A 24,891-nucleotide genomic window follows, 5' to 3' on the forward strand; every position below is an offset into this window, starting at 1 on the left:
CATTATGATTACCTGAATTATTTTGAGCAAAGATGGGGAGGACACGGGACAAAAGACAGCATGGCCAAGAGAAGGCATCAGGGTCTGAGATTCAAAAGGGTTTGAATCTCAGTGTTTCTCCACCAGTTTCTTTAAAAATATATACTAGTTTGAGCATGACCAAGTTAGAGCAAAGTTTCAATCCTGGAGACAACATTATAATAGAAAAGGAACATTGTATAGTAAGATCCCCAAAGACCAGGGTTCAGAACATAGCTCTTAACTAACCAGGAGACCTTACCGAAGACATGTAACCTCCCAGGGTCTAGTCACTCTCCTTTGTTACACAGGGATAAGAGGACCTGCCCCAGACGTTCTTGGAGTAACACACAAAGTACGGGGAAACGCCCAGGACCCATCACAGATGTTTGCAGATTTTCTGTTCATACCGTGAATAACTGAATTGGCATTGTGCTTCTTTCTCCTCACTTAAGACTGAAACTGTTTTTCACCTAGCCCTGGCAGACTGAATTTCCACCTTAACTGTCTCCTGTCCTCCAAATTTCTTTTCGTTAATCCAACACTAATGAAGTTGTGTACCAGGATGTGATGCTCAGAGCGGCTTCTGGTTGCCCTGGGCTCCCCCTTGTGGCATGTCCTGGGAATTGCACCTGAACCAGTCCCCACTTGAGGCAAAGGCCCCTGAACTAAGATGGTGCTGTGTGTGCTCATCTTTATTTTATCATTCTCCCTAGGTCTACTTTTACACTGTTCCTTAAGGTTATTTTTTGAACTTTAAGATTAACTTTGGTGTTCAAATATTAAGGCCAATAGATAGCATTTTTATCCTGGAAGTCAGTGGCAGATTGAAAAATTCTGATTGCAACTTGATCTTTATTTTGCAAATATCTATCAGCTTGTTGTCCTAACAAGCTTGTTTTTGTTGTCACAAAATTTGACTCTTCATAACCATGACTGCTTAGGTTTAAGGGGTGGACTTGGTCAACCTCCTTGGCTGCTGCTGCTAAGTCACTTCAGTCATGTCTGACTCTGTGCGACCCCATAGACGGCAGCCCACCAGGCTCCCCCGTCCCTGGGATTCTCCAGGCAAGAACACTGGACTGGGTTGCCATTTCCTTCTCCAATGCATGGAAGTGAAAAGTGAAAGTGAAGTCGCTCAGTCGTGTCTGACCCTCAGCGACCCCAAGGACTGCAGCCTTCCAGGCTCCTCCATCCATGGGATTTTCCAGGCAAGAGTACTGGAGTGGGGTGCCATTGCCTTCTCCACCTTGGCTGCTTGGTTAGCTACAAAACCTTTATGTAAAGATTCAGGACCATTTTCTTAGGTTGCTTAGTCATTCACTCATGTTCAACTCTTTGCAAATCTTTGGACTGTAGCCCACCAGGGTCCTCTGTCCATGGGATTCTCCCGGTAAGAATACTGGAGTGGGTTGCTATTTCCTCCTCCAGGGGATCTTCCCAACTCAAGGACTGAACTCGGGTCTCCTGTGTCTCCTGCGTTACAGGCAGGTTCTTTACCCAACAAGCAATCAGGGAAGCCCCAGCACTTAACAGAAAGTCCATAAAACGCGTGGTTTGGTTTGGAGGCACTGAAGGGCATAGATACACACCAGCTCTCCTGGGCTGAATCTGTCACCCACAGGCTCCTGTCTCAGATGGGCAGATGAGGGGTGATGGTACAATTTAGCTGTTTCGCTTAGGTGGGGGGAAAAAGAGGTTGATCTCAAAAATATTTGCTTAGTTTGGGCACTGCCCACTCATTTCCACCCGATCATTAACTTCTCAAAAGATTGTTTTCAGTGTCATCTTTGTAAAACCGCGCTCTGTCCTCATGAGTTACATCCTGTGTGGCCTTGAGAAGTCCATGCGAGGTTTTCGAGTCCACCTCATTTTTATTCTCTGTGTCTTTGCCTCCTGGTCACACAGATCCTCCTGGGTCAGAAGTACAACCACTCTGTGGACTGGTGGTCCTTCGGTGTCCTCCTCTACGAGATGCTAGTAGGCCAGTCCCCTTTCCACGGGCAGGATGAAGAGGAGCTTTTCCACTCCATCCGCATGGACAATCCCTTTTACCCGCGATGGCTCGAGAAGGAGGCGAAGGACCTTTTAGTGAAGGTAAGAAGTGAAGTCAAGGAGACTTTTGTAAGATTAGCACTAGGTATTCTGATCGTAAGATGTTATGGAAAGACTGGAACAAACTTTTTGACCAACCCAGTACGTAGTAAACAACAATTGTCCTGAGCCAGCCTTAAAGGGGATGCTTGCCGTCTGTTTTAGCTGAGGCACCAGTAGGATGAACATGAGCTATCAAAATGAGTCACATGCATAATTTACAAAAGAAATCTCCAGCAACAGTCCCTATACAGTCTATTCTGTCCACCTGAAGCCATAAAATTCCTAGAAGAAAACAGACTTCATCGACATCAGTCCTAGCAATGTTTTGGGGGATCTGGCTCTATAAGCAAGGGAAACAAAAGCAAAAAAATAATATGCGACGACATCAAACTAAAAAGCTTCTTCTGCACAGGAAATGAAATCATCAAAATGAAAACTTTGAATAGGAGAAGATACTTGCAAATCATATGTCTAATAAGGGATTAATATCCAAAATACGTAAAGAAATCATACAACTCAACAACAAACAACCCCATTTTTAAATGAGCAGAGGAGGATCTGAATAAACAGTTTTCTCAAAGACATACAGGGGGCTAGTATGTACATGAAAAGATGCTTAACATCACTCACCAGGGAGAACGCAAGTCACAAATACAATGAGCTGTCATCTCGTACCTGTCCGAGTGGCTGTTATCAAGAGGGCAAGAAGTAAGTACTGATGGGGATATGGAGAAAAGGGAACCTCATACACTGTTGTTGGGAACGTCAATCGATAGGTACACTATGGAAAACTGTATGGAGGTTCATCAAGAAGTTAGGAACAGAACGGCCATGCACTCATATGTCTTCCACTTTGGTTATTCATTCAAATGACATAGAAACACTAATTGGGAAATATATATGCACCCCTGTGTTCACTGCAGCATTGTTTACAACAGCCAAGATGTGGAAGCAACCTAAATGTTTATCCATGGATGAACAGGGGAAGCTATGATGTGTGTGAGATGTGCATAATGGAATATTACTCAGCCGTGAAGATGAAATATTGCCATTTACAACACCATGGATGGATCTAGGGGGTTGTTCTAGCTAGTGAAATAAGTCAGACAGAGAAAGACAGGTACCATGTGCTTTCACTCATGTGAAATCTAAGAAAACACACAAAACAAGCATTATGAAATAAAAACAAACTCATGGATACAAAGCACAGATTCATGATTACCAGTGGAGAAGAAGGTTAGGGGATTGGGCAAAAATAGATGAAGGGGGGGTCAACTCTATGGTGATGGGTGATAATTAGACCTCAGTGGTGATCGCTCTGTAATGTGTACAGATGTCGAATTATAACGCTGATCCTGAAACGTAGTTAAAAATCTTCCCCTTACCCTGGATGAAGATGTGGATAAGATGTGTGGCTTTCTGCTCATTCTTAGATAAAAGAAAAAGTTCTTGTCACTCCTAAGTTAGAAAACAGTGTCTCTGCTGAGAAATTAAAGCTGTCCTGGCCAAGATATAAGTCACTACATCAGTCCTAACTTGAAAGCAAAGACTTCCAGCTCCCTTTCCTCTGGCCAAGTTCACGGCTGGCAGCTGCTCGCTTCTGGAGAAGAGAGTGTGGTCATAGAGTGCCAACTGTGTGTGCGTTACCTTCGTCTCCAACTCTTGGGTTTCTGCTTCAGACCGAACACAGCAAGAGGACAGAGAGATTATGAAGAGAAAGAACTGCTCTTGTATGACTGAGGGCCTCCTGCTCTTTGAATCTGATGAGTTTTAAAGCTAAGACTTTGGAAGTTCCCTGGTGGATCAGTTAGGACTCGGTGCATTCACAATGCAGAGAGCCCAGGTTCAATCCCTGGTCAGGGAACTAAGATCCCACAAGCCACATGACATGACCAAAAAAATAAAGCCAAGGCTTTGTATGGGATTCTACCAGGTGTCTTGGAAATGCCTGTAATTGGAGACAATTTGCAATGAAGCCCTTGAGATTCAGGCTGTTGAATTCATCCCTCAACCCAACTTCTGTATGAAACCTTCAGCCAGCAACACTCCATGTGGGTGAGACTCCTGCTGAGCAGAGTCCACGGGCTGTCCAAATGGACGCAGGCCAGCCCTCCTGCCATGTTCCTGACCTATGGCCACAGGAGACATTGATGTATTTTTCACCTGGAACCCTTGATACTGCAGGCTCTTATCATCTTAGCAGCGATCTCCAGAATTTACTATCAAAGCAGGAGTCAGACCTCACCCGCAATAGACCAGACTTAAGCCTTGGCAGGCTTCCCTGGTGGCTCAGCAGTAAAGAATCCGCCTGCCAATGCAGGAGACACAAGTTCGAGTCCTGGTCTGGAGGATTCCACATACCGTGGAGCAGCTGAGCTCATGCAGCACAGCTACTGAGCCCGTGAGCCCATGGCCGCAACGAGAGAAGCCACCGCAGCACAGCCAGAGAGCACCCGCACTCACTGTAGCCAGAGAAAAGCCTGCACAGTGAAGACCCAGCACAGCCAAAAATAAACAAAAATAAGAAAGGAAATTACTTAAGAAAAAAAAAAAAGAACCAGAACCCAGTGCTACAGACCCCAAGAATCACTAACCATGAACCAGGAGCGCCCAGGGAGTCAGTCCATTACAGAGACACGCGATGTACTGGAAAGCCATCACTACAGAATTAAACTTTAAGTTCTCGTCTTTTGAAGATGCAAAATACCATTACAGGGTGATTGTAGTAAGTTGTAAAAAATAAAAAAGAAACTCATGCTCATACAACATGCTAATTACATATCATGATAAGCACCTACATTTACTGAGCTGTTCCAGCAACTATGTGGATCAAAAAGACCCACGAGTATTAACCAAGAGCCAGCAGATCTAAAAAGAACTGCAAATACAGGTGTTTTGAACAAAACAGGGTTTTGATTTCTTACAACTCGTATCAGCTAGCTAAAATAAAATGTCATTTAGGGAAATAATTTTTAGCTCTGCTCTTCTTATAATGAAAAGGGGACGAGAATAGGATCTTTCAACATCAGATGTTATCAGTGGTTTTAAATCCAAACTTAGAAGATTATCCGGCCTATCTTTTTTTTCCACCAGTCTCCTTTTTTCTCATGAAGAACTGCTCAGAATTAAATTTAAACTGAGCAATACACTTCAGCCTCTCATCCGACTGTCAGCTTGTTTAGGGTGTTTCATACGTAGAGGCGGCTGTGGAGTTCTCCCTGAGGAATCAAGGTCTTGAATCTGAAGTGCTGACAGAGCCCCCAGAGGAGCCCCAGCCCAAGGTTGATGGTATTTAAAAATCTGAACCAGTACACGCTCAGCTTGCACTTTCTGATGGATCCAAATAGGCAGTAAACTTAGAAAACTCCCCAAATGACCAATTAAGTTCACTTTTAATGACTGAACAACACATCTATAAAATGAAAGCTAATTTCAAAATTAACCAATTAAAAAAAAGATGACAACAGTAAAAATTAGTTACAAGGATTGGAATGTAAACAATTTTGCTTTTCCATAATGGCAGCTTCAGGCACTATGACAGTTGTTACATTTATTTTACACCCTGGCTCTTGGAAGGACTTAATTGAGGTATGTTAGTTGGTTCCAGCTGCTGTAACAAAACACCGTAGACTGGGCGAATTAAACAACAGAAATTTACTTACTTACATTTCTGAAGGCTTGGGAATCCAAGGTCTGGGCCTGACAGGGTGGGTTTCTGGTGAGAACCCTCCTGCTGGCAGGCACTGTGTTCTCGCAATGACAACTCTGAGACCTCCTCTTATAAGGACTCAGCTCCACCCTCATGACCTCATTAACCTTAAGCATCTCCTTACTCCCAGTTAACTCACACTAGGGGCTAGGGATTCAATACATGGATTTTGAAGGGACACGGTTCAATCCATAGCATGAAGGCTGCCCTCCAAAGGCCTAGACTGTCAGAACTCACTAGAAAAAGAAAGCGAGGAAAAGGCTTGGAAGGTCTGAAGCTGACCTTGCAGCTACCTTTTCCATGAAGCTGAACACCTGTGCCTCCAAACCCAGCTCCTCCCAGCTCAGCAGAGGAGACGGCCCGGCAAGGACGCAGTGAGGGTATAACCCTGACCAGGTGGAGATGATGGGAGTAAGTCCACAGAAAGACACTGGGAGCGGGGTGGTTTCCAAGGAGAGGAAGCCTGAGGAGGAGGAAAGGATTGCTTCCTGTTGGAGGAGAAAAGATGCGGTGAAAAGTGCAAGATGGAAACCAATTTTATCAGCTCAGCTCCCAGAACCTGGGAGAGCAAGGGCATAGGCCTTTTACTTACTAATGCCAAGTTCCCATCTTTTAATTACTCAGCAATTAAAAGGACAGAACTATTGAGTCACCAGAGAACCAAAGGACATTAAAGTGCAAAGAAGAAAAAGTCAGTCTCTATAGGTCACGTACTGTATGAGCCCACATCTGTAACATTCTTGAAAGGACAACATTGTGAGTTGTAAATCGGATTAGTGGCTCCCAGGTGTTAGGGGTCGTGGCGGCAGGGGAGTGACCATCAAGGGGAACCCCACGGGAGATCTTTGTGGTGACATGACAGTCCTGGGTCCTGTTTGTCTCCCTGGCCACCCAGACCTCCGCATGTGATACACAGGATGAGGCGCATACACCGTGTGTGTGTCGGCCTCCTGTGCTGTCGTCATATTACGATGGACGCGCTAGGGGAGACCAGGCGAAAGGTGCGCAGGACCCCCTCTACTCTCTTCGCAACTTCCTGTGAATCTACATGTATGATCTGAATGTCTGCGTGCTCCCAGAACCTCGCATGTTTAAGTCCTCGAACTCACAACGTGATGTTATAGGTGGTGAGGCCTTTGAGGGGCAATTAGGTTTAGATGGGGTCATGAGGGTGGGGTCCTCAAGGTGCGATTAGTGTCCTTACAAAAAGAGGGAGAGAAAAGAGATCGCTCCCTCCAAACACGTGCGCCAAGAAAAGGCCTCGTGAGCCCATGGCAAGAAGACGGCCGCCTCCGGGCCAGGACAAGAGGTCTTACCAGAAACTGACCATGTCAGCACCTTGATCCTGGACTTCCCACCCTCAGAACCATGAGAAACAAACGTCTGCTATTTAAGCCTCCCAGTCTGGGGCATTTTGTTACAGCAGACTGAGACCCTATAATTATTTCAAATAAAAAGTTTAAGAACAAAACTAAATCCAAAGCTAAATTCTAGCAAATACCCTCCTCCGCTTTTAAAAAAAGTCACCTGCAGAGTTTCAGTGGCAGGGAAAAGATTTGCTGTGAATGTAGAAAGTGAATTTTTTTGGTGAATAGAGCAGAAACAAAGACAATTAAGGATAAAGAAGGGAAGAAAAAGAACCAGTTGTTGAAAGAGGTTTTAAATCCATGTGGAGGAATCTGTGCTTATTCTTTCTCATGTGAGTAAGTAAAATGTCCATGTCCTTGCTCCGCGGGAAGATCTCCCAGGTCCTAGGAGCTGGTCTGATAAAAATTTTGCAATGTGCTAATTGTAAGACTGGCCTCTAGTTTCATCTCTGCGTCTCTTTTGCTCTATAATTTTAATCCAACAGCCCTCACATCCTTGAGCTCCCTTTTCTGTAAAAATCAAAGGTATACTAATGAATCATTTTGAGAGAAACTCCCTCTAGGGAGTTATACCTAATGTTGTGAGACCCAGAAGTAATGGATCCTCTGAAAAAGTTGGACAGAATACTCACTGGCATCTGTAGCGGCAGTGGTGTCTACTCCGGGCTGCATCCTCTTTAGTCCTGCAAGGGCGTGGGTGCGTGTAGTGCACTGAACAAATGCACGTCAGGAGAGGCTGTGCCCCAGCAAGAATTACAGCTGGAAAAGGGGGCCACGGACAAAACGAAAGACAGACCAGTGAGTGAGAGGAAATGTTTGCAGACGGGATGATCAATAGGGATTAATAGCCAGCATATGTAAACAACTCACACAAGTCAACATCAAAAGAAAAACAACCCAATTTAAAAATGGGCAGAATTTATCTCTGGGCTTTCTATTTTGTTCCATTGATCTGTATTCCTGTCTTTGTGCCAGTACCATATTACTCAGCCATTAAAAAGAATACATTTGAATCAGTTCTAATGAGGTGGATGAAACTGGAGCCTATTATACAGAGTGAAGTAAGCCAGAAAGAAAAACACCAATATAGTATATTAATGCATATATGTGGAATTTAGAAAGATGGTAACGATAACCCTGAATGTGAGACAGCAAAAGAGACACAGATGTATAGAACAGTCTTTTGGACTCTGTGGGAGAGGGAGAGGGTGGGATGATTTGGGAGAATGGCATTGAAACATGTATAATATCATATGTGAAACGAATCACCAGTCCAGGTTCGATGCAGGATACAGGACACTCGGGGCTGGTGCACTGGGATGACCCAGAGGGATGGTACGGGGAGGGAGGTGGGAGGGGGGTTCAGGAGGGGAACACATGTATACCAGTGGCGGATTCATGTTGATGTATGGCAAAACCAATACAATATTGTAAAGTAATTAGCCTCCAATTAAAATAAATTTATATTTTAAAAAGAAATTAAAAAAATAAAAAATAACAAAATTAAAATGGGCAGAAGACCTTTTCCAAAGAAGAAATGAGGATGGTCAAGAGGCACATGAAAAGATGCTCGACATCACTAATCATCAAGGAAACACAAATCAAAACCACAGTGAGATGTCACCTCACACCTGTCAGAATGTCTATTGCAAAAAGACAACAAATAAGAAACGTTGGCAAGGAAGTAGAGAAGAGGAAATTCTCCTACATTGTTGGAGGGAACGTAAATTGGTGCAGCCATTATGGAAAACAGCATGGAGGTTCCTCAACAAACTAAAAATATTTATAATAACAAAGACATGGGAGCAACACCTGAGACTTCATCAATGACAAATGAATCAAGAAGATTTTTATATATGTATATATATATGTGTGTATATATATATATGCACATATGTACACACACACATACACATCCGATATAATACTGTTTAGCCATACGGAAGAATGAAATTTTGTCATTTGCAACAACATGAATGGACTCAGAGGGCATTATGCTAAGTGAAAATAAGTCAGACCTTGTCACAAAGAGTTGGACAGGTCTGAGCAACTAACACTTTCACAGAAAAGTAAATACTATATCACTTATATGTGGAATCTTAAAAGTACAGCAAACTAGTGAATATAGCAAAAAAGCAGCAGACCCACTGATACAGAGAGCTGGTGGCTGCCAGCGGGGAGGAGGGTGGGGTGGCACAGGGGTGGGAGGGGAGGCGCAAACTCTTAGGTGCCAGATGGGCTAGAAGGATGTATTATACAACATGGGGAATACAGCCAATGTTTTGTAATAACTAAATGAAAAGTAAGCTTTAAAAGTTGTGTGAAATGTCTTCTTTAAGGTTTAAGGAATTACCGCTGGAACATGGCTGTCCAGTTGACGGTGGTCAGAGACACACCCCTTTCTTCCTCATTTATTTATCCAGGATGTCCTGTCCGTTTGTCTGGAAAATGATGAAACACTAATGACTCCAGACAGAAATACCTCTCCCTTTAGTAGAGAGAGCCGTCTGAGGAGGGGCTGAGGTTGGAGGGGAGATTCCAGGGGCAGATGCCAAGCCTGGGGGTCAGGGGAGGGGGCCGCCCACACTGCTTTCTTGCCCAGACAGTCGAATGCGTTTAAACAAACTCCAGCTGCGTCCTGGCCATTTATGAAAGAGATGTGCTTTTTCCTACAAATGTAAACCACGCTTGTGACAGCTTTTATGGACGAAATCAAATCTTTCTCTGTAAACATTTATTCCTTTGGTGCAGCCTCCCCTGTGGCAGAGATGATGACTTCCCACGAGGTCAACGGGCATCTTCAGGACCAGGGTAGGGAGGATCAGCTGCAGGGCAGAGAAGATGATAATTTACTCTGTGCAAAACTAGAAAGGATTTGGAGTCCTGAAGCTGGAGATCATATTACCTTCTCATTATACCTTTTATCTTCTAAATTTTTTTTTTTTTTACTTTTCACAGGTATATCTGTTAGGCTCATAAAACTCTTTCTCATGATCCTCTTGGAACAAACGCCCCATGTTACTGGGGGAATGAACAGAAAACTAGTGTGTGCACACTTGGCCTCAGGCAGCTGTTACACTGCTAATCTGATTCCCTGAAGCATTTAATTATAACAACACGAGGCTAAGCTTTTCCTTAGAGCATGACTGTGAGTCTAAGAAAGCAGCTTTGTCAGAAATCAAACTCAGTTGATGGCAGTCAACCAAGCAAGAAACACGCCGGTCACTTTACCCTCTGCTGGTGTGTTTTGCAGACCAGGAATTAGCACACACTTGCATGTGTGCATGTGTGTGTGTGTGTTGTTGTTGTAACCCACAAAACAGTCCTGTAAGGAGGATTCACTCACCTTACTGATGACCCAACTCAGAGCCTCTGTAACTTGCTGGCGGCCTCATGAATAACACAGGGCAAAGCTGATTTCGATTGAGGTCTAGATAATTCAAAAAATAGCATTTCTAGAGCAAAGCTCAGACTCTGGAATATTCAGTAGACCGGTTGCCACTAGTTTGACTGGAGTCGATAGTTTAAGACAGTTGTAGAAAAAGAAGGCTCTGAAATCAGGTGGCAAGAGGCAAACCCCTCTCCTAGTGGAGTCAAGCCATGCGGACTGGGCTCCCTGCATCTGAGGAGCCTAGTTCATCCCATGAGAAGTAACTGCTCCCCTTCTGCTCCCTTTCAGCTCTTCGTAAGAGAGCCTGAGAAGCGGCTGGGGGTGAGGGGAGACATCCGTCAGCACCCCTTGTTTCGGGAGATCAATTGGGAAGAGCTGGAAAGGAAGGAGATCGACCCGCCATTCAGGCCTAAAGTGGTAAGGGGCCCCCGGGACCCTGAGGTCCTGCCAGTACCATCCTCACGTCACACCCAGGCTGCATGGACCCTGGCTTCTCACCCACCCTCTGGGGTGCTGTTCTTGGAAGAAAATCTTCTTTAACCATAAGCAGGCTATGCGGCTGGGGAGGGGGATGTAACTCATTTACTGTGTCAAATGTAGCTGCATGAAGAATGGATCACTGAGTATACAGGCCTTACACCGAATATGTGTGTGGACAGGTAACCCTGAGATGCGAGCTGTGCATGGATGCATTCAGGCTTTCAGGGTCAAGTCTGTGTGACCCACACCTGAGCGTAAACCCTGCCTCCTTTAACAGGAATTTTGGAGCCATGTGTTCTGTGATATTTGTGAAATTTTCCCTGACACGTGTCATCTGGTCATGTAACTACAGACCCTGATGGTAACTGGTAGATGTTTTTTCATGTGAGAAGTAAGCTGGTGCTTAGAAAAAGACAGGTCTCTAAATTCCCACTGGCAAGAATCACCAACCTCCCTGAGCAAGGGCAGAACTTCCTGGGTCACTGTAAAATGAGGCAAAGTTGAGATAAGAAAATGTTCTGAAGGTAGATGGTAGTCATGGTGACGGAGCATATGAATGCACCTGAACACTTAAAAAGGGTTAGGATGGTCACTTTCATGTTATGTACATTTTACCACAATTAAAAAAAATTTTTTTTATCATGGTAAAAGTCACATAATACAACACATACTATTTTAACATTTCACTGTTCAGTAGCACTAAGGACATTCACAAGGTTGTGGAACGCTCACCATCATCCACCCGCCTGAGTTTTCCACCTTCCTCAACTGAAACTCTGTCGCTGTTAAACACAAACTCCCCAGTAGTACATGTATACAATGGAATATTACTCAGCCATAAAAAGGAGCGAAATTGTGTCATTTGCGGAGACATGGATGGAACTAGAGACTGTCATACAGAGTGAAGCCAGAAAAACATTGTATATTAACACAAATATGTGGAATTTATAACAATGTACAGAGGAACCTATTTACAAGCAGAAACACAGGCCCATGTATTTGTAGAGAGCAAACATATAGATTCCAAGGGGGTGGGCAGAGTGGGGTAGACTGGGAGATTGGGATCCATATATATATCACAACTTTTTTTTTTTAAGAGTAAAGCAAAGTGGTGGGCTTTTTAGGAGTAAAGCAAAGTGCCAGCTCTACCCCATTCCTGGTGATTCTGAGAATGAGATAGCAACGACCTGGGTGAATATGAACCGTCTTTGCACCAGGTGGCACAGGCTTGTGGATTTCAAAGCAGTGCATTCACTCTAGAAAACGTCTTCCGTTGTTACCTGTGGTGGTGGATGGCCAGTCAGGGCAGTGTGTCCCCAGGCCAGGAAGCGTTAGTTATTCTCAACATTTTCCTAAGCTCTGGGGATGTTCTGAGGGTCCTACAGGGCTGGCCCATAGCAGTCTTCTTATTTGTAACAGCACCATTTCTAATACACAGGTTAATAATTTAGAGAGTAATTTCTGCCTTGTTCCAGCTCATCGGGGCAATGTCGTTTGTCTCGACTTCCATGAGAGACTATGATGGACTTGATATTTTCTGCACAAATAAATTGGACCTTTGATCTACTCTTTCCTTGTGGGATGATTCCAGATTCCTCCCATAGGAAGGCATTTCCCTGACCTGCAGTCTAAGCAGCTTTCTGTAGGCAAAGGCCAAAGAACCGTTGGCCTCAGCAGCTCTGGAGGCCCCTTAAGGGTGGGAAGGGCTGACTCTTAGTCATGCTCGTATGAGGGTGACATTGCATAATGGTTGCTCTTAATCTTAGAAAGTGGAAGTGTACACCATACTGAACCGTATTTGTGAATAGGTCTGCTTTTGGTAATGGGCACCAGTAGATCGGGTGGCATGAAGGGAGGTCACCCTAATCTGTCTTGTCTATGGAAGACAGCCCAAGATGTTTAATAATAACATTAGCATGGGATTCTTTTCCCATTCAGGCCATTAAAGAGTAGAGTTCCCTGTGCTATACACAGTAGGTCCTTATGAGGAATCTAAAAAAAGAGTAGTATTTTATGTATTTATGTGTATTATATATATAACTGATTCACTTTGCTGTACACTTGAAACTAACACATTGTAAATCAGTTATCCAGCAATAAAATTTTTAATAAAAAATTAAATAAAATGACTTAAAAACAAATAAGATGCCTGTGGGTAAGGGGAATGAACAGTAGTGAAGGATGTTGACAGAACAGGAATATATAATCTGCAAAACTCCTCCCCTCCTCCACTCCCAACCCCCACCCCTACCTCCCACTACTCCTCCACCCAGGGTCACCTGTAGGTTAAAAGATCAGAGGTCAGATTGGGGCTGACCATTTCCCCAAAGGTTGCCAATCCTGCTTCACGTACACTTATTTGAATGTGCAAGTCATAGAATCCCTCTATATGTATTTATTATGCTGTTGATAACACTGATGATCCGGGGTCTGAGAGATGGTCAATAAAACTCCCGTATGATCATCTGTAAGTGTTACTTTATTTGCAGATGCCACCTTTTTCATTTGCAGATTATAGCCTTGATGGTGAAAACAAAGATAATGAGTTCAGTGGCTGATCATCTTCTCTTTTTCTCCCCACCACTTAAACTCTGATCCAGAAATCACCATATGACTGCAGCAATTTCGACAAGGAATTCCTGAATGAGAAGCCCCGGCTGTCCTTCGCAGACAGGGCGCTGATCAACAGCATGGACCAGAACATGTTCCGGAACTTTTCCTTCATGAACCCAGGGATGGAGAAGCTGATATCCTGACCTCGCCTCTCCAGAGGATTTGCCGTCTTCCCTCTGTGAACTGGTTCAAGCGGACACTCCTTGGGTTCCTTTTCAACTTGGAAAAGAAAAGAAACACTCAACCATAGAGGCTGAGCCCCTTGGAGCTCCTCAGCAGCTTTGTCTGTAGCAGAAACTAGCTCTGCTTCACTGATGACCATGGCCAGTCTTGAAGTTAGTTCCTTACTCACTGTAGCTATTTACTTGAAGATGGGTCTCCATGCTGTGAAAGATCTGAAAACTGAACTCTGCTCTGAGTTATGACTCTTCACATGGGCACCAACTACTGGTCCATGACCTATGTGTTGACTCAAGGAGCATAGTCTGAACCTCTCAAGACCGAAGACAGCACATTGCCTGGTGTAGCACTGGATTCCATTCAGCCACAGACAAGTCACCACTAACCCATTTCATTCTGTTCATACCTGTGCAAGTGTAAGGGGGAAGGGGTGGGGAAGCCCTGAATAGGTTCTTACAGGAACTCTTCATAATAAACATAGCTTATAACTTGAGATTTACAAATCCACTCATTCTGATTAGCAAGGAAATTCATGGGAGAAAGGAAGATGGGGAGTGTTGGTGTCATTGATATGGAAGGTTGACTCGACCCCTACTCTTGTTATCTTGTCAACGTAGAAATTAGAATCCAATGAAGATTTAGTCATAGCATCGTTTTACTCCTGCCAATAAAACTTTTCCACCCATCCATTCTCAGTTGATTTCAGTATCAGTGGCAGTTTCTCATTATCATCCTCACATTAGTACAGGAGAAAAAAAAATGAAATGTGTAATTCTTCTAGGGAAAAGAAATCCCATTCCTTTCTGATACTGTTACGGATGTTTTGATGACTCATAAGTCTCTTGAGAAAGACATCTTTCAGGATAAACACCCATGCATGCTATTCACAATGATCTTATTTAATAAGAATTCTAACTATTCATGTTTAAAGTATCTGTGCTGTTTGTATATTTTGATAAAATGTTGTGACTTCATGACAAAGAGTGGATACATAAAAATGGAATAAAAGAGAAAGATGCCTCTTCATAGTTTAATTCCCTACTCATCCCCCTTACCCCCAACTTGGTTCTGTTTAGGTTATCATCAAAATATAGCTAGCATTGAGGTGATGTTTTAAATTTTGAGAATCATTCAAAATCCTCAACCAGGAGAGAGGCTCAGATAACCCTGAAGTTATTGGTGTTATATTTCTCTTTCTTACAAGATTTCTTTTTCCACTCACTTTCCAACATACTTTATTCCAAATTCCCTACAGTCTTCCCGGGACCTGTGGGATCAGGTCTTTAGTTTCCCACTCTCAGCTTTGCTCCAGTGACTTGTCATCGTGGTCTCCCCGTCACGCCGGACGCAGTTGTGCCTCAGGGCCTTTGCACTTCCTGTTCTCAGCACCTGGGATGCTCTTCCCTCCAGTAAGATTCTTTGAAGGAATGATCTCCAACCCCCGAATTCAGCTCTGCCTCCTAACCTCTCTCCTGACTCTGCTTCCTCCAATGACAGCCTTCTTTCCGGTTCTTATGGAATGTGCTCCATCCTTATCTACCTCTCTGCAACTTTTGATACAAAGAAAGATGCTCTGTTTGATCTCCAGCCCCACGGATGTTCTGACCTTTCCTCTTTCACCACCTCTACCTTTGATTAACTCCCCACCCCTAGCTGGCCTCACTCCCTCCTTCTTCCCCAAATCACCTCTGAGGCCCCTCCCCACCTCACATTTTTTTTTTTTAACATAGTTTTCTCTTACCCCATGCCTTTAAGGATCCTCAACACAATCATCTCAATCCTCATCTCCAGTTTAGGCTCTCTGCCAGGCTTCACGCAGGTTCCATTAACATGTCCTGTTTTCTTAAGATCTTTCTATCTCTTACTTCCTAATTCTAATAACAGCACCATCATGGACCTGGTCATCCAGGCTCAGAGCCACAGAGTTCTTGTCAGCTATCTGCTGTCCCTTTCTAACCTCCCTCCCTCTCTTCCTTCTACAAAATCCTTTTGAATCTGCCTCTGCAGTCTCTCTAAATACATACTTATCTCTCCTTTCTCCCCTGCTAATCGTGCCGGGATTATTTAATAGTCTATGAACCAGTGTTCCCATCTTAAGTCTCTGTCTACATTTTAATTCACACGTACGATATATAAACTGTAGGGTGGGAATAACTTTTCCTCTATCCTCTTACGTTCTGTGCCCAAGGGCCTGTGAATTAAGTTGACAAAAGCCCAATGAGCAAGAGAAGCATACTTTTATCTACACATGTAATGTGCGTGCATGTGGGAGAGCTCCGTGATGAGGCACTCAAAACAGTGGTTATGATTTGGGGCTTAAATAGCTAACTTGCCAGAGGAAAGGGAGGAAAAGGAAAAGTCTCCAATGGAAAGAGCAAATAGGTTTCAGGAGACAAGAGAGTTTGCAGAGGTAGGTTTACTCTTCGTCTCACTCCTGGGATCAGACACACACCCAAGAAGGAATCTATGGTGGTTCTCACTTCTCTGAAGTGTCTGCGTTTAGTCAGTTAAAGGAAGCTCCAGAAAGGCCTCTTTCTGCCTCTACTGCATCTCAAATAGCTTAAAATAATTTTTACTGTTTATGAAAAAATAATTTTTACTCTATGAAATATAAAAGTACTATCTTCAGAAATCAGGTTTTTATACCATGCCCTTATATTCATAATGTTGTGCAGGCTTCCCTGGCTGAACCCCATTCAAGGCACCCTATCCTGTCCCCAGACACCCTCTCTACCATCCCCTCTTGCCTCGGCCATCCACTCATCTGTGCTCCCATCACTCCAGATAGTTCTTAGCACTGCCTGTGAACCCCCTGCTTCCTGCCTCTGGGCCTCCCTGAGGCTAGTTTTTCTGCCCAGATTGTCCCTGTCCCACAAGTTCATGTCCTCCTGTCTGTCAAAATCCACTCACATATCAGGTCTGCTATGAGGAGCCTCCTTTTCCTTGCTGGCCCCCAAGCCAAGCTGGTGTATCTCTTGCCCCTTTAAGCTTCCATTCTACTGTATTTCTCTCCACGTCTCCAACACACCCACCATTTTCCATCAAGCTCTGCAAACATCTGCTTTGCCTCTGTTTCTAAACTGTAAACCCAGTCTCACTTCCCACATTTCTTTTGTATATTCAGGCTCAAAAAGAGCTGTCAGGCAAGGTGAGTAAGGAATGTATGGCACAGTGTGTGAATCGTGATCCCTCAAAAGATATGTCCCCCAGTACCTGCCAGCATGACCTTATCTGGAAAAGGGGTCTTGGCAGATGTCTTTAAGTTAAAGATCTCAAGATGAGAGCATCCTAGATTGTGTAGGGCTGGACTAGAAAGCCACATCGGGTGTCCTTATAAGAAATGCAGGGAGAAGAGGCGACTGGAGGCAGAGACAGGAGTGAGGCAGCCACAGGCCCAGGAACACCCGGGGCTGCGAGAAGTTGGGAGAGGCCAGGACGGAGCCCCCTCTAGAGCCTATGGCGGGAGCGTGGCCTGCCAACACCCTGGCTGACCTTCTGGCCTCCACAACCAAGAGAGAGCTTCCCAGATGGTGCAGTGGTAAAGAATCTTTCTGCCAATGCAGCAGATGCAGGAGTCAGGTATGACTGAGCGACTGAGCACACACACAGGCCCCTCCTAAACTGAGGGAGAGTACATCTGGGTCGTTTTCAAGTCAACCAGCCTATGGTCACTTATGACAGCAGCCGCAGGAAATGGATGCTCCGTTCAGGGAAGCCAGCAGTGGGTGGGCTGGGAGAGGGCAATGGTGAGGTTCAGGCTACCCTGTCTCTGATACAGACAGGACCCTCCCCACCCAGGCCAGATCCTTACATCCCTTCTCCTGCAGCAGCACCTCCACCATCGTTCAGCTTCTTGTCACGTTCTGACTCTTGCCTGTGTGTTTCTCTCATCACCTCGTTTCTCTCTCCGGCTTCTTCCCTCTCTGGCCTCCAATATCCTCTCTGACTGCAGAGCTCGTGGTTTTTCCACACACACAGGAAGAGGCCTCTGTCCGGCTCTCGATGTGTGACTTGGCAGCTGTTTCTTCCTGCCGGTGAAACATCCACACTGTGGTTTATAAACCTGTCAATATTGTCAGAGAAAAGATCCAGAGACACTTGTGAATGCACAGGAAGGCTGTGTATTCGAGGGGGACCATTGCAATGGGCGTAGGGGCCAGCATGGGGGAGGTGCATGGGAAAGTGAGGGTCTACAGACAAGAAGCAGGGGGGCAGGGCAGTGGGTGGAAAATTACTAAGAGGAAACAGCAGGGGGAAGCGGGTCTTCTGGCTGATCTGACCTAGCAGGACTCTTGCGGAAGGCAGGCCAGGTAAGCAGACCTCACCTGGGGGATAAGGGATCACATGTCAAGAGTGGGGGTTCTGGTTAAACTGATGTCACAAGATTCTTGCTAAAATTGGATGATGCAGAGACAAATACAGAAGCCCCAAAGTTATGCTTACTTGAAAAAGATTTCAGGGACGCTGAGTACAGGATCGTCAAGGAGAGAGTCTCTGTTGGCATTCAGAGCAGAGATCCCAGCTGCAGCCATGAGGGCTTCGGGATTACCACCAGTCCAGCCTTCCTCTCTCCATGCAATAACTACTTCCATGTGGTCCTAAGAGCTTGCTACCCTCCCTGCTGTGAACATGACTGTCGAGAAGAGATCAGTTCCTAGGATCCCATGTGTCAGCTGAGACGTGCTGGGAGCGTGAAGAGCTGTGGAGAACAGGCGGGATTGGGAACCAGAGAGACCTGAGTTCAAGCCCCAGCTCTGCCATGATAAACTTCACAGCCTTACTTAACTTCCTGGATGAGGTTTTCTTGCCCATAAAATGGAGCTCATTGTCCATTATGAGACTGGGAGATGCTCCTGCACAGGGTGGGGAGTCAGTGCATGCTTCCTACTGAGAGTCACTGGAAATTTTCAAGTTGATCATGAGCATGAGGGTATCCATCCATTCATCCACCCATCACATCTATCTATCATCTATCTATACCTCAGCTATTGATATAAATATATCAATATATTGATAGATGTTAATAGGTTCAATGGATGAATGGATGGATAAATAGAGATGTTAGTGTCACTGTCCAGAAAAGTACATGAGAGTCAAATGTCCAGATGCTACAAACATTTGGATAAAGAATTTGAAGGTCATTCCACAGGCAAACTGGAGACACTGAAATTATGCCAACAAAGCATGACAAAATCCTCAAAGCAGAGCCACTAGAAGCATGCATTTTAAATTTTTAAATTAAAATAAGAGAGTTTTCTGCCAACCTGGAAGTGAATTTTCTGCAACGAAGACCCATTCAGATTCTTCCATGTGTAAGATCATATTATCTGAGTTGGAAAATATCAGTAAGATGGAGTACCAAGAGGTCTCAGCCCTTGTACCTCAAAAACAAGAATCTAACAACTACTCATTGAGGAAAAGAGCTCTGGAGAGTTCCAGGGTACAATTAAGAAGCCATAACAAGCCGTGTGTATGTGCTAAGTCGCGTCAGTCATGTCTCTTTGCAACCCTATGGACTGTAGTGTGGACTGTAGCCACACTCCTCTGTCCATGGGATTCTCCAGGAAAAAAACACTGGAGTGGGTTGTCACTGAAGTTGTAAAAAGCCAGTGGAGGGGAAAACTGGGGATGGCCACATAGAAAGCTACAGAAGGTGTTTAACTGTGTCTCCCCTCCTCAGACTGGTGCAGTTCAGTACTAAGAGGATCTCTGCAGCCAAAACTTCTGTTTTGGGGCCCAGAAGCCCACCCCACCACTGCAGGGGTGGATAGTGGTTAATATCCAAAACACTCTACATAAGGAACTCATACAACAAAGACCCTTGAGAGTCCCTTGGACTGCAAGGAGGTCAATCCTAAAGAAAATCAATCCTGAATATTCATTGCAAGGACTGATGCTGAAGCTGAAGCTCCAATACTTTGGCTACCTGATATAAAGAACTGATTCATTGGAAAAGACTCTGAAGCTGGCAAAGATTGAAGGCAGGAGGAGAAGGGGATGACAGAGGATGAGATGGTTGGATGGCATCACTGACTCAATGGACATGAGTTTGAGCAAGCTCCAGGAGTTGGTGATGCACAGGGAAGCCTGGCGTGCTGCAGTCCATGGGGTCACAGAGAGTCGGACATGAGAGCAACTGAACAACAATGAACAACATACAACTCAATAGCCAAAAACAAGTTAAAGTAGGCAAAATATCTAAATAGACATTTCCCAAAAGAAGGCACACAATTGACCAACAGGTCCATGAAAAGATGCTCAACATCATTTATCATCAAGGAAATGCAAACCAAAACCTCAAAGAGCTATCACCTCACCTGTCAGAATGGCCATCATCAAAATGAAAAGAAGTATGTGTCAGCAAGGATGTGGAAGAAAGGGGACCCTTATATACTGTGGTGGGAATGTAAATTGGGTTAGCCTCTCTGGACAACAGTATGGAGGCTCCTCAAAAATTAAAAACAGAACTAAATAGAATATTATCCAGCAGTTCCACTTCTGGGTATATACCCAAAGGAAACGAAATCAGTATCTTGAAGAGATATTTGAACTCCATCATTCACTGTAGCATTGTTGACGATGGCCTAGATGTGGAAGCAACCTAAATGCCTGAGGTAGATAAAGAAAAGTATGGTGTACATATATAAGGGAATATTAGTCAACCCTAAAAAAGGAAGTCCTGCCATTTGCAATAACATGGCTGAAGCGGGGGGATATGATACAAAGTGAAGTAAGCCAAAGAGAAATACTCTATGGCCTCACTTACATGTGGAATCTAAAACATTCAAAACTCATAGAAGCAGAGAGTAGCAGGGTTGCCAGGGGTTGGGGGAGGGGAAATGGGGAGATACAGGTCAAGGGGTACAGAGCTGCAGTCATGCAAGATGAATATGCTGTGGAAATCTAATGTATAGCCACATGACTATAGGTAACAGTACCACACAGAACACCTGAAATTTGCTAAGGCAGGACATCATTAGTGTTCTCACCACAAAAAAGAGGTAAGTATGTGAGAAAACGGTAAGTTAATCAGCTCAACTGGTGACCATCCCACAAGGTACATGCGTACCAGAACATCAAATTGTACACCCAGAAGGCACACAGTATTTGTCAATTATACCTCAATAAAGCTGGAGAATTTTTTACTTAAAAAAACAACCTCAACATATAATTACAATGAGGTAAGTAATCTCTATATATTAAACTAGCCTTATATGGGCTTCCCTTGTAGCTTAGTTGGTAAAGAATCTGCCTGCAGTGCAGGAGACCTGGGTTCTATCCCTGGGTTGGGAAGATCCCCTGGAGAAGCAAATGGCAACCCACTCCAGTATCCTTGCCTAGAGAATCTAATGGACAGAGGAGCCTGGTGAGCTGCAGTCCATGGGGTCGCAAGGAGTCAGGCATGACTGAGAGACTAACACTTACTTACTTATGCACGCATGCTTCATGGGAAATGAATGCAAATTGCCAGCAGTTGGAACATTCTTTAGTACTACCCTTCTTGGTAATTTGGATGAAGATAGAGGGTCACAGAGGATGAGATGGTTGGATGGCATCACTGATTCAATGAACATGAACTTGGGCAAAGTCCAGGAGATGGTGAGGGACAGGGAGGACTGGCATGCTTCAGTCCATGGGGTTGCAGAGAGTCAGACACAACTCGGTGACTGAACAACAACACACGTGCTTTTGTGTCAGCAAGTTTTATTTAATGAATGAAGGCACGTGTGTGTCTCTTAAACTCTTTGTACCAGCGGGTCCAAGAGGCATCAGGGCTAAAAAGGTTGAGTCATTTTTTATGGATGTAAAGTGCTGCACTCAATATGCCAGCAAACTTGGAAAACTCAGCACTGGCCACAGGACTGGAAAAGGTCAGTTTTCATTCCAATCCTAAAGAAAGGCAATGCCAAAGAATGCTCAAACTACTGCACAATTGCATTCATCTCACTAGTAAAGTAATGCTCAAAATTCTCCAAGCCAGGCTTTAGCAATACGTGAACCATGAACTTCCAGATGTTCAAGCTGGTTTTTGAAAAGGCAGAGGAACCAGAGATCAAATTGCCAACATCTGCTGGATCATGGAAAAAGCAAGAGAGTTCCAGAAAAACATCTATTTCTGCTTTATTGACTATGCCAAAGCCTTTGACTGTGTGGATCACAATCAACTGTGGAAAATTCTGAAAGAGATGGGAATACCAGACCACCTGACCTGCCTCTTGAGAAACCTGTACGCAGGTCAGGAAGCAACAGTTAGAACTGGACATGGAACAGCAGACTGGTTCCAAATAGGAAAAGGAGTACGTCAAGGCTGTATATTGTCACCCTGCTTATTTAACTTCTATGCAGAGTACATCATGAGAAACGCTGGGCTGGAAGAAGCACAAGCTGGAATCAAGATTGCCGGGAGAAATATCAATAATCTCAGATATGCAGATGACACTACTCATATGGCAGAAAGTGAAGAGGAACTAAAAAGCCTCTTGATGAAAGTGAAAGAAGAGAGTGAAAAAGTTCGCTTAAAGCTCAACATTCAGAAAATGAAGATCATGGCATCTGGTCCCATCACTTCATGGAATATAGATGGAGAAACAGTGTCAGACTTTATTTTTCTGGGCTCCAAAATCACTGCAGATGCTGACTGCAGCCATGAAATTAAAAGACGCTTACTCCTTGGAAGGAAAGTTATGACCAATCTAGATAGCATATTAAAAAGCAGAGATATTATTTTGCCAACAAAGGTCCGTCTAGTCAAGGCTATGGTTTTTCCAATGGTCATGTATGGATGTGAGAGTTGGACTGTGAAGACAGCTGAGCGCTGAAGAATTGATGCTTTTGAACTGTGGTGTTGGAGAAGACTCTCGAGAGTCCCTTGGACTGCAAGGAGATCCAACCAGTCCATCCTAAAGGAGATCAGCCCTGGGTGTTCATTGGAAGGACTGATGCTAAAGCTGAAACTCCAGTACTTTGGCCACCTCATGCCAAGAGTTGACTCATTGGAAAAGACTCTGATGCTGGGAGGGATTGGGGGCAGGAGGAGAAGGGGACAACAGAGGATGAGATGGCTAGATGGCATCACTGACTCGATGGACGTGAGTCTGGGTGAACTCCTGGAGTTGGTGATGGACAGGGAGGCCTGGCGTGCTGCGATTCATGGGATCGCAAAGAGTCGGACACGACTGAGTGACTGAACTGAACTGAACTGATTCTTTGCTCATGGGGGCTTTTCCCCTCTGCCTGCATGTTACACTATCAACATTTCTATCATGAACCTATGACTCACCTCCTCAGCAGATCCTACCGTCACAGCACACAGCAGAACCATCCTCACTGCCCTCAGGGAGTTACCCAGAACTCTTGACCCTCGGTACTTACTTAGCAAGAAAAGGTAGACACATGTGCCCTGTTCACTGGTGGCTCAGGGTAAAGAATCCGCCTGCCATGCAGGAGACACAGGAGATGCAGGTTTGATCCCAGGAAGACCCCCTGTAGAAGGCAATGACAACCCACTGCAGCATGCTTGCCTGGAGAATTCCACGGACAGAGGAACCTGGTGGGCTACAGTCCATGAGGTTGCAAGGAGTCGAACACAACTTAGCACACACACAGATGTCTTGTTCACCAAGCTGTCAGAGACTGCTTAGCCATCCCCTTCTGGTTTAAAAAGACATCCAACTCAGAGTCACTTTATTTCTTTTGAGCTCGAGTCTAGCAAGAGATGAGAAGTTTCTCTCTATTAAAGCATTTATACTTTTTTCAGAATTCAACTCCTTGACCTATATGTTGGCTAATCCCTTTCAATGTTTTCAGAGTCAGAGGGGCCAGAAAAACACACTCATGATCGACACTTGCTCCAAAGTTTCAACAAGGTAGCCATCATGGTTCTTTGGTTCCTGCAATAACTGGAATTAAGAAAAAGAAGTCCACGTAGAGAATAAACTGGTGGTTGTCAAGGCAGAGGGGAATAGGAGATGGGTGCATAGGGAGGTAGGGGCTAGGAGATGCAAACTCTTCTATATAGAATGAGTAAACAAGGTCCTACTGTATAGCATAGTGAACTGTATTCAGTATCCTGTAATGAACCATAACGGAAAAGAATATGAAAAATACTGTGTGTGTATGTGTGTGTATATATATACATATATATGTGTGTGTGTGTGTATAATTGAATCACTTTTCTGTACAGAAGTAACTGACACATTGTAAATCAACTATATATCAATAAAATAAAATTCTGAAAAAAGAAAACAATGTTCCAGACATCTAAAACACTTGTCAGGAGACTGCTGGTGGAAGGTCTTGCAAGAAAAAGCATAGGGTTATAACATCAAATACTTCCTTCGAGAAGCCAAACGGCCTGGGCTGTGACTTGGCTGTGTGAACACCTCCCTCTATGCTGTGTAAATGGGCCTAGTCTCCTGACCTTCCTTGTAGACGCACCACTCGAGTTCTGAGCAGTGTGAAGAGGTGCTGCCCAGGTGTCTGCCAGTCCCAGGGGAACCATCTGCTACCCTTTGAAATGTGGGGGCTGGGGGAACTTGTCCTGGTCTCCAAACATGTTCCAGGCTACTTTGAAAATGTCTAAGAACAGGGCAAGAGGGAGGAGGGAACACCCCCTACTCCCACTAAAACAAGCAACTCAATGACACAACCAACATCAGAACCAGCTCTCCAGGGGCAAACCTGGCCAATAACACCGCTAATTGTTCTCTTAAAGCTAGTTGTGCCATTGTTCACTTTCACCTGATTGCATGCCCACAGACGGCTCCAGGCAGCATCCGAGTCTAACTAAAGACAGTCACCCCTTTTCATGTGTCTTTTGCAGGCTTTGCACCCAAGCTCATCTACGGCAGAGAGGAGTGCATTACCCAGTGTGGGGTAGTGTTCAGTCATAAGTTTACCAGGGCTGTTTGAAGACTGCATCCATTCTGACTGGCCGGTGCCCATGCTGTCAGGGTGTTTAGATATTCTGAACCTCAATCCTGAATGTGGTAAATGGGGTAGAGAAATGATACCCACTTGGCAATAAAGTCCTGTAA

The 24,891-nt window shown here is 44.5% G+C and overlaps 2 protein-coding genes across 4 annotated transcripts in view; one reads left to right on the plus strand and one right to left on the minus strand.

Moving 5' to 3' along the window:
- The window catches only part of PRKCQ (protein kinase C theta), a 152,690-nt gene extending 137,811 nt beyond the window's left edge, over positions 1 to 14,879 (plus strand). Inside the window, exons 16-18 of one of the 2 annotated variants that reach the window (XM_005214141.4) lie at positions 1,927 to 2,115; positions 10,871 to 10,999; positions 13,663 to 14,348. In XM_005214141.4, the coding sequence (XP_005214198.1) occupies positions 1,927 to 2,115; positions 10,871 to 10,999; positions 13,663 to 13,818 (474 nt within the window). In that variant the 3' untranslated portion in view covers positions 13,819 to 14,348. Of the gene's footprint in view, positions 1 to 1,926; positions 2,116 to 10,870; positions 11,000 to 13,662 lie in introns of both variants that reach the window. The other variant, NM_001192077.3, reaches the window with a different exon arrangement.
- Positions 13,523 to 24,891, minus strand: part of PFKFB3 (6-phosphofructo-2-kinase/fructose-2,6-biphosphatase 3) — a 273,450-nt gene continuing 262,081 nt past the window's right edge. Inside the window, exons 16-17 of one of the 2 annotated variants that reach the window (XR_009496776.1) lie at positions 18,299 to 18,554; positions 13,523 to 17,918 (exon numbers count right to left, since the gene is read on the minus strand). The gene's annotated coding sequence lies outside the window, so the exon portion shown is untranslated. Of the gene's footprint in view, positions 17,919 to 18,297; positions 18,555 to 24,891 lie in introns of those variants that run through there. The other variant, XM_059892422.1, reaches the window with a different exon arrangement.

Source organism: Bos taurus, chromosome 13, assembly GCF_002263795.3.
Source record: "Bos taurus isolate L1 Dominette 01449 registration number 42190680 breed Hereford chromosome 13, ARS-UCD2.0, whole genome shotgun sequence".
Taxonomy (NCBI): Eukaryota; Metazoa; Chordata; class Mammalia; order Artiodactyla; family Bovidae; genus Bos; species Bos taurus.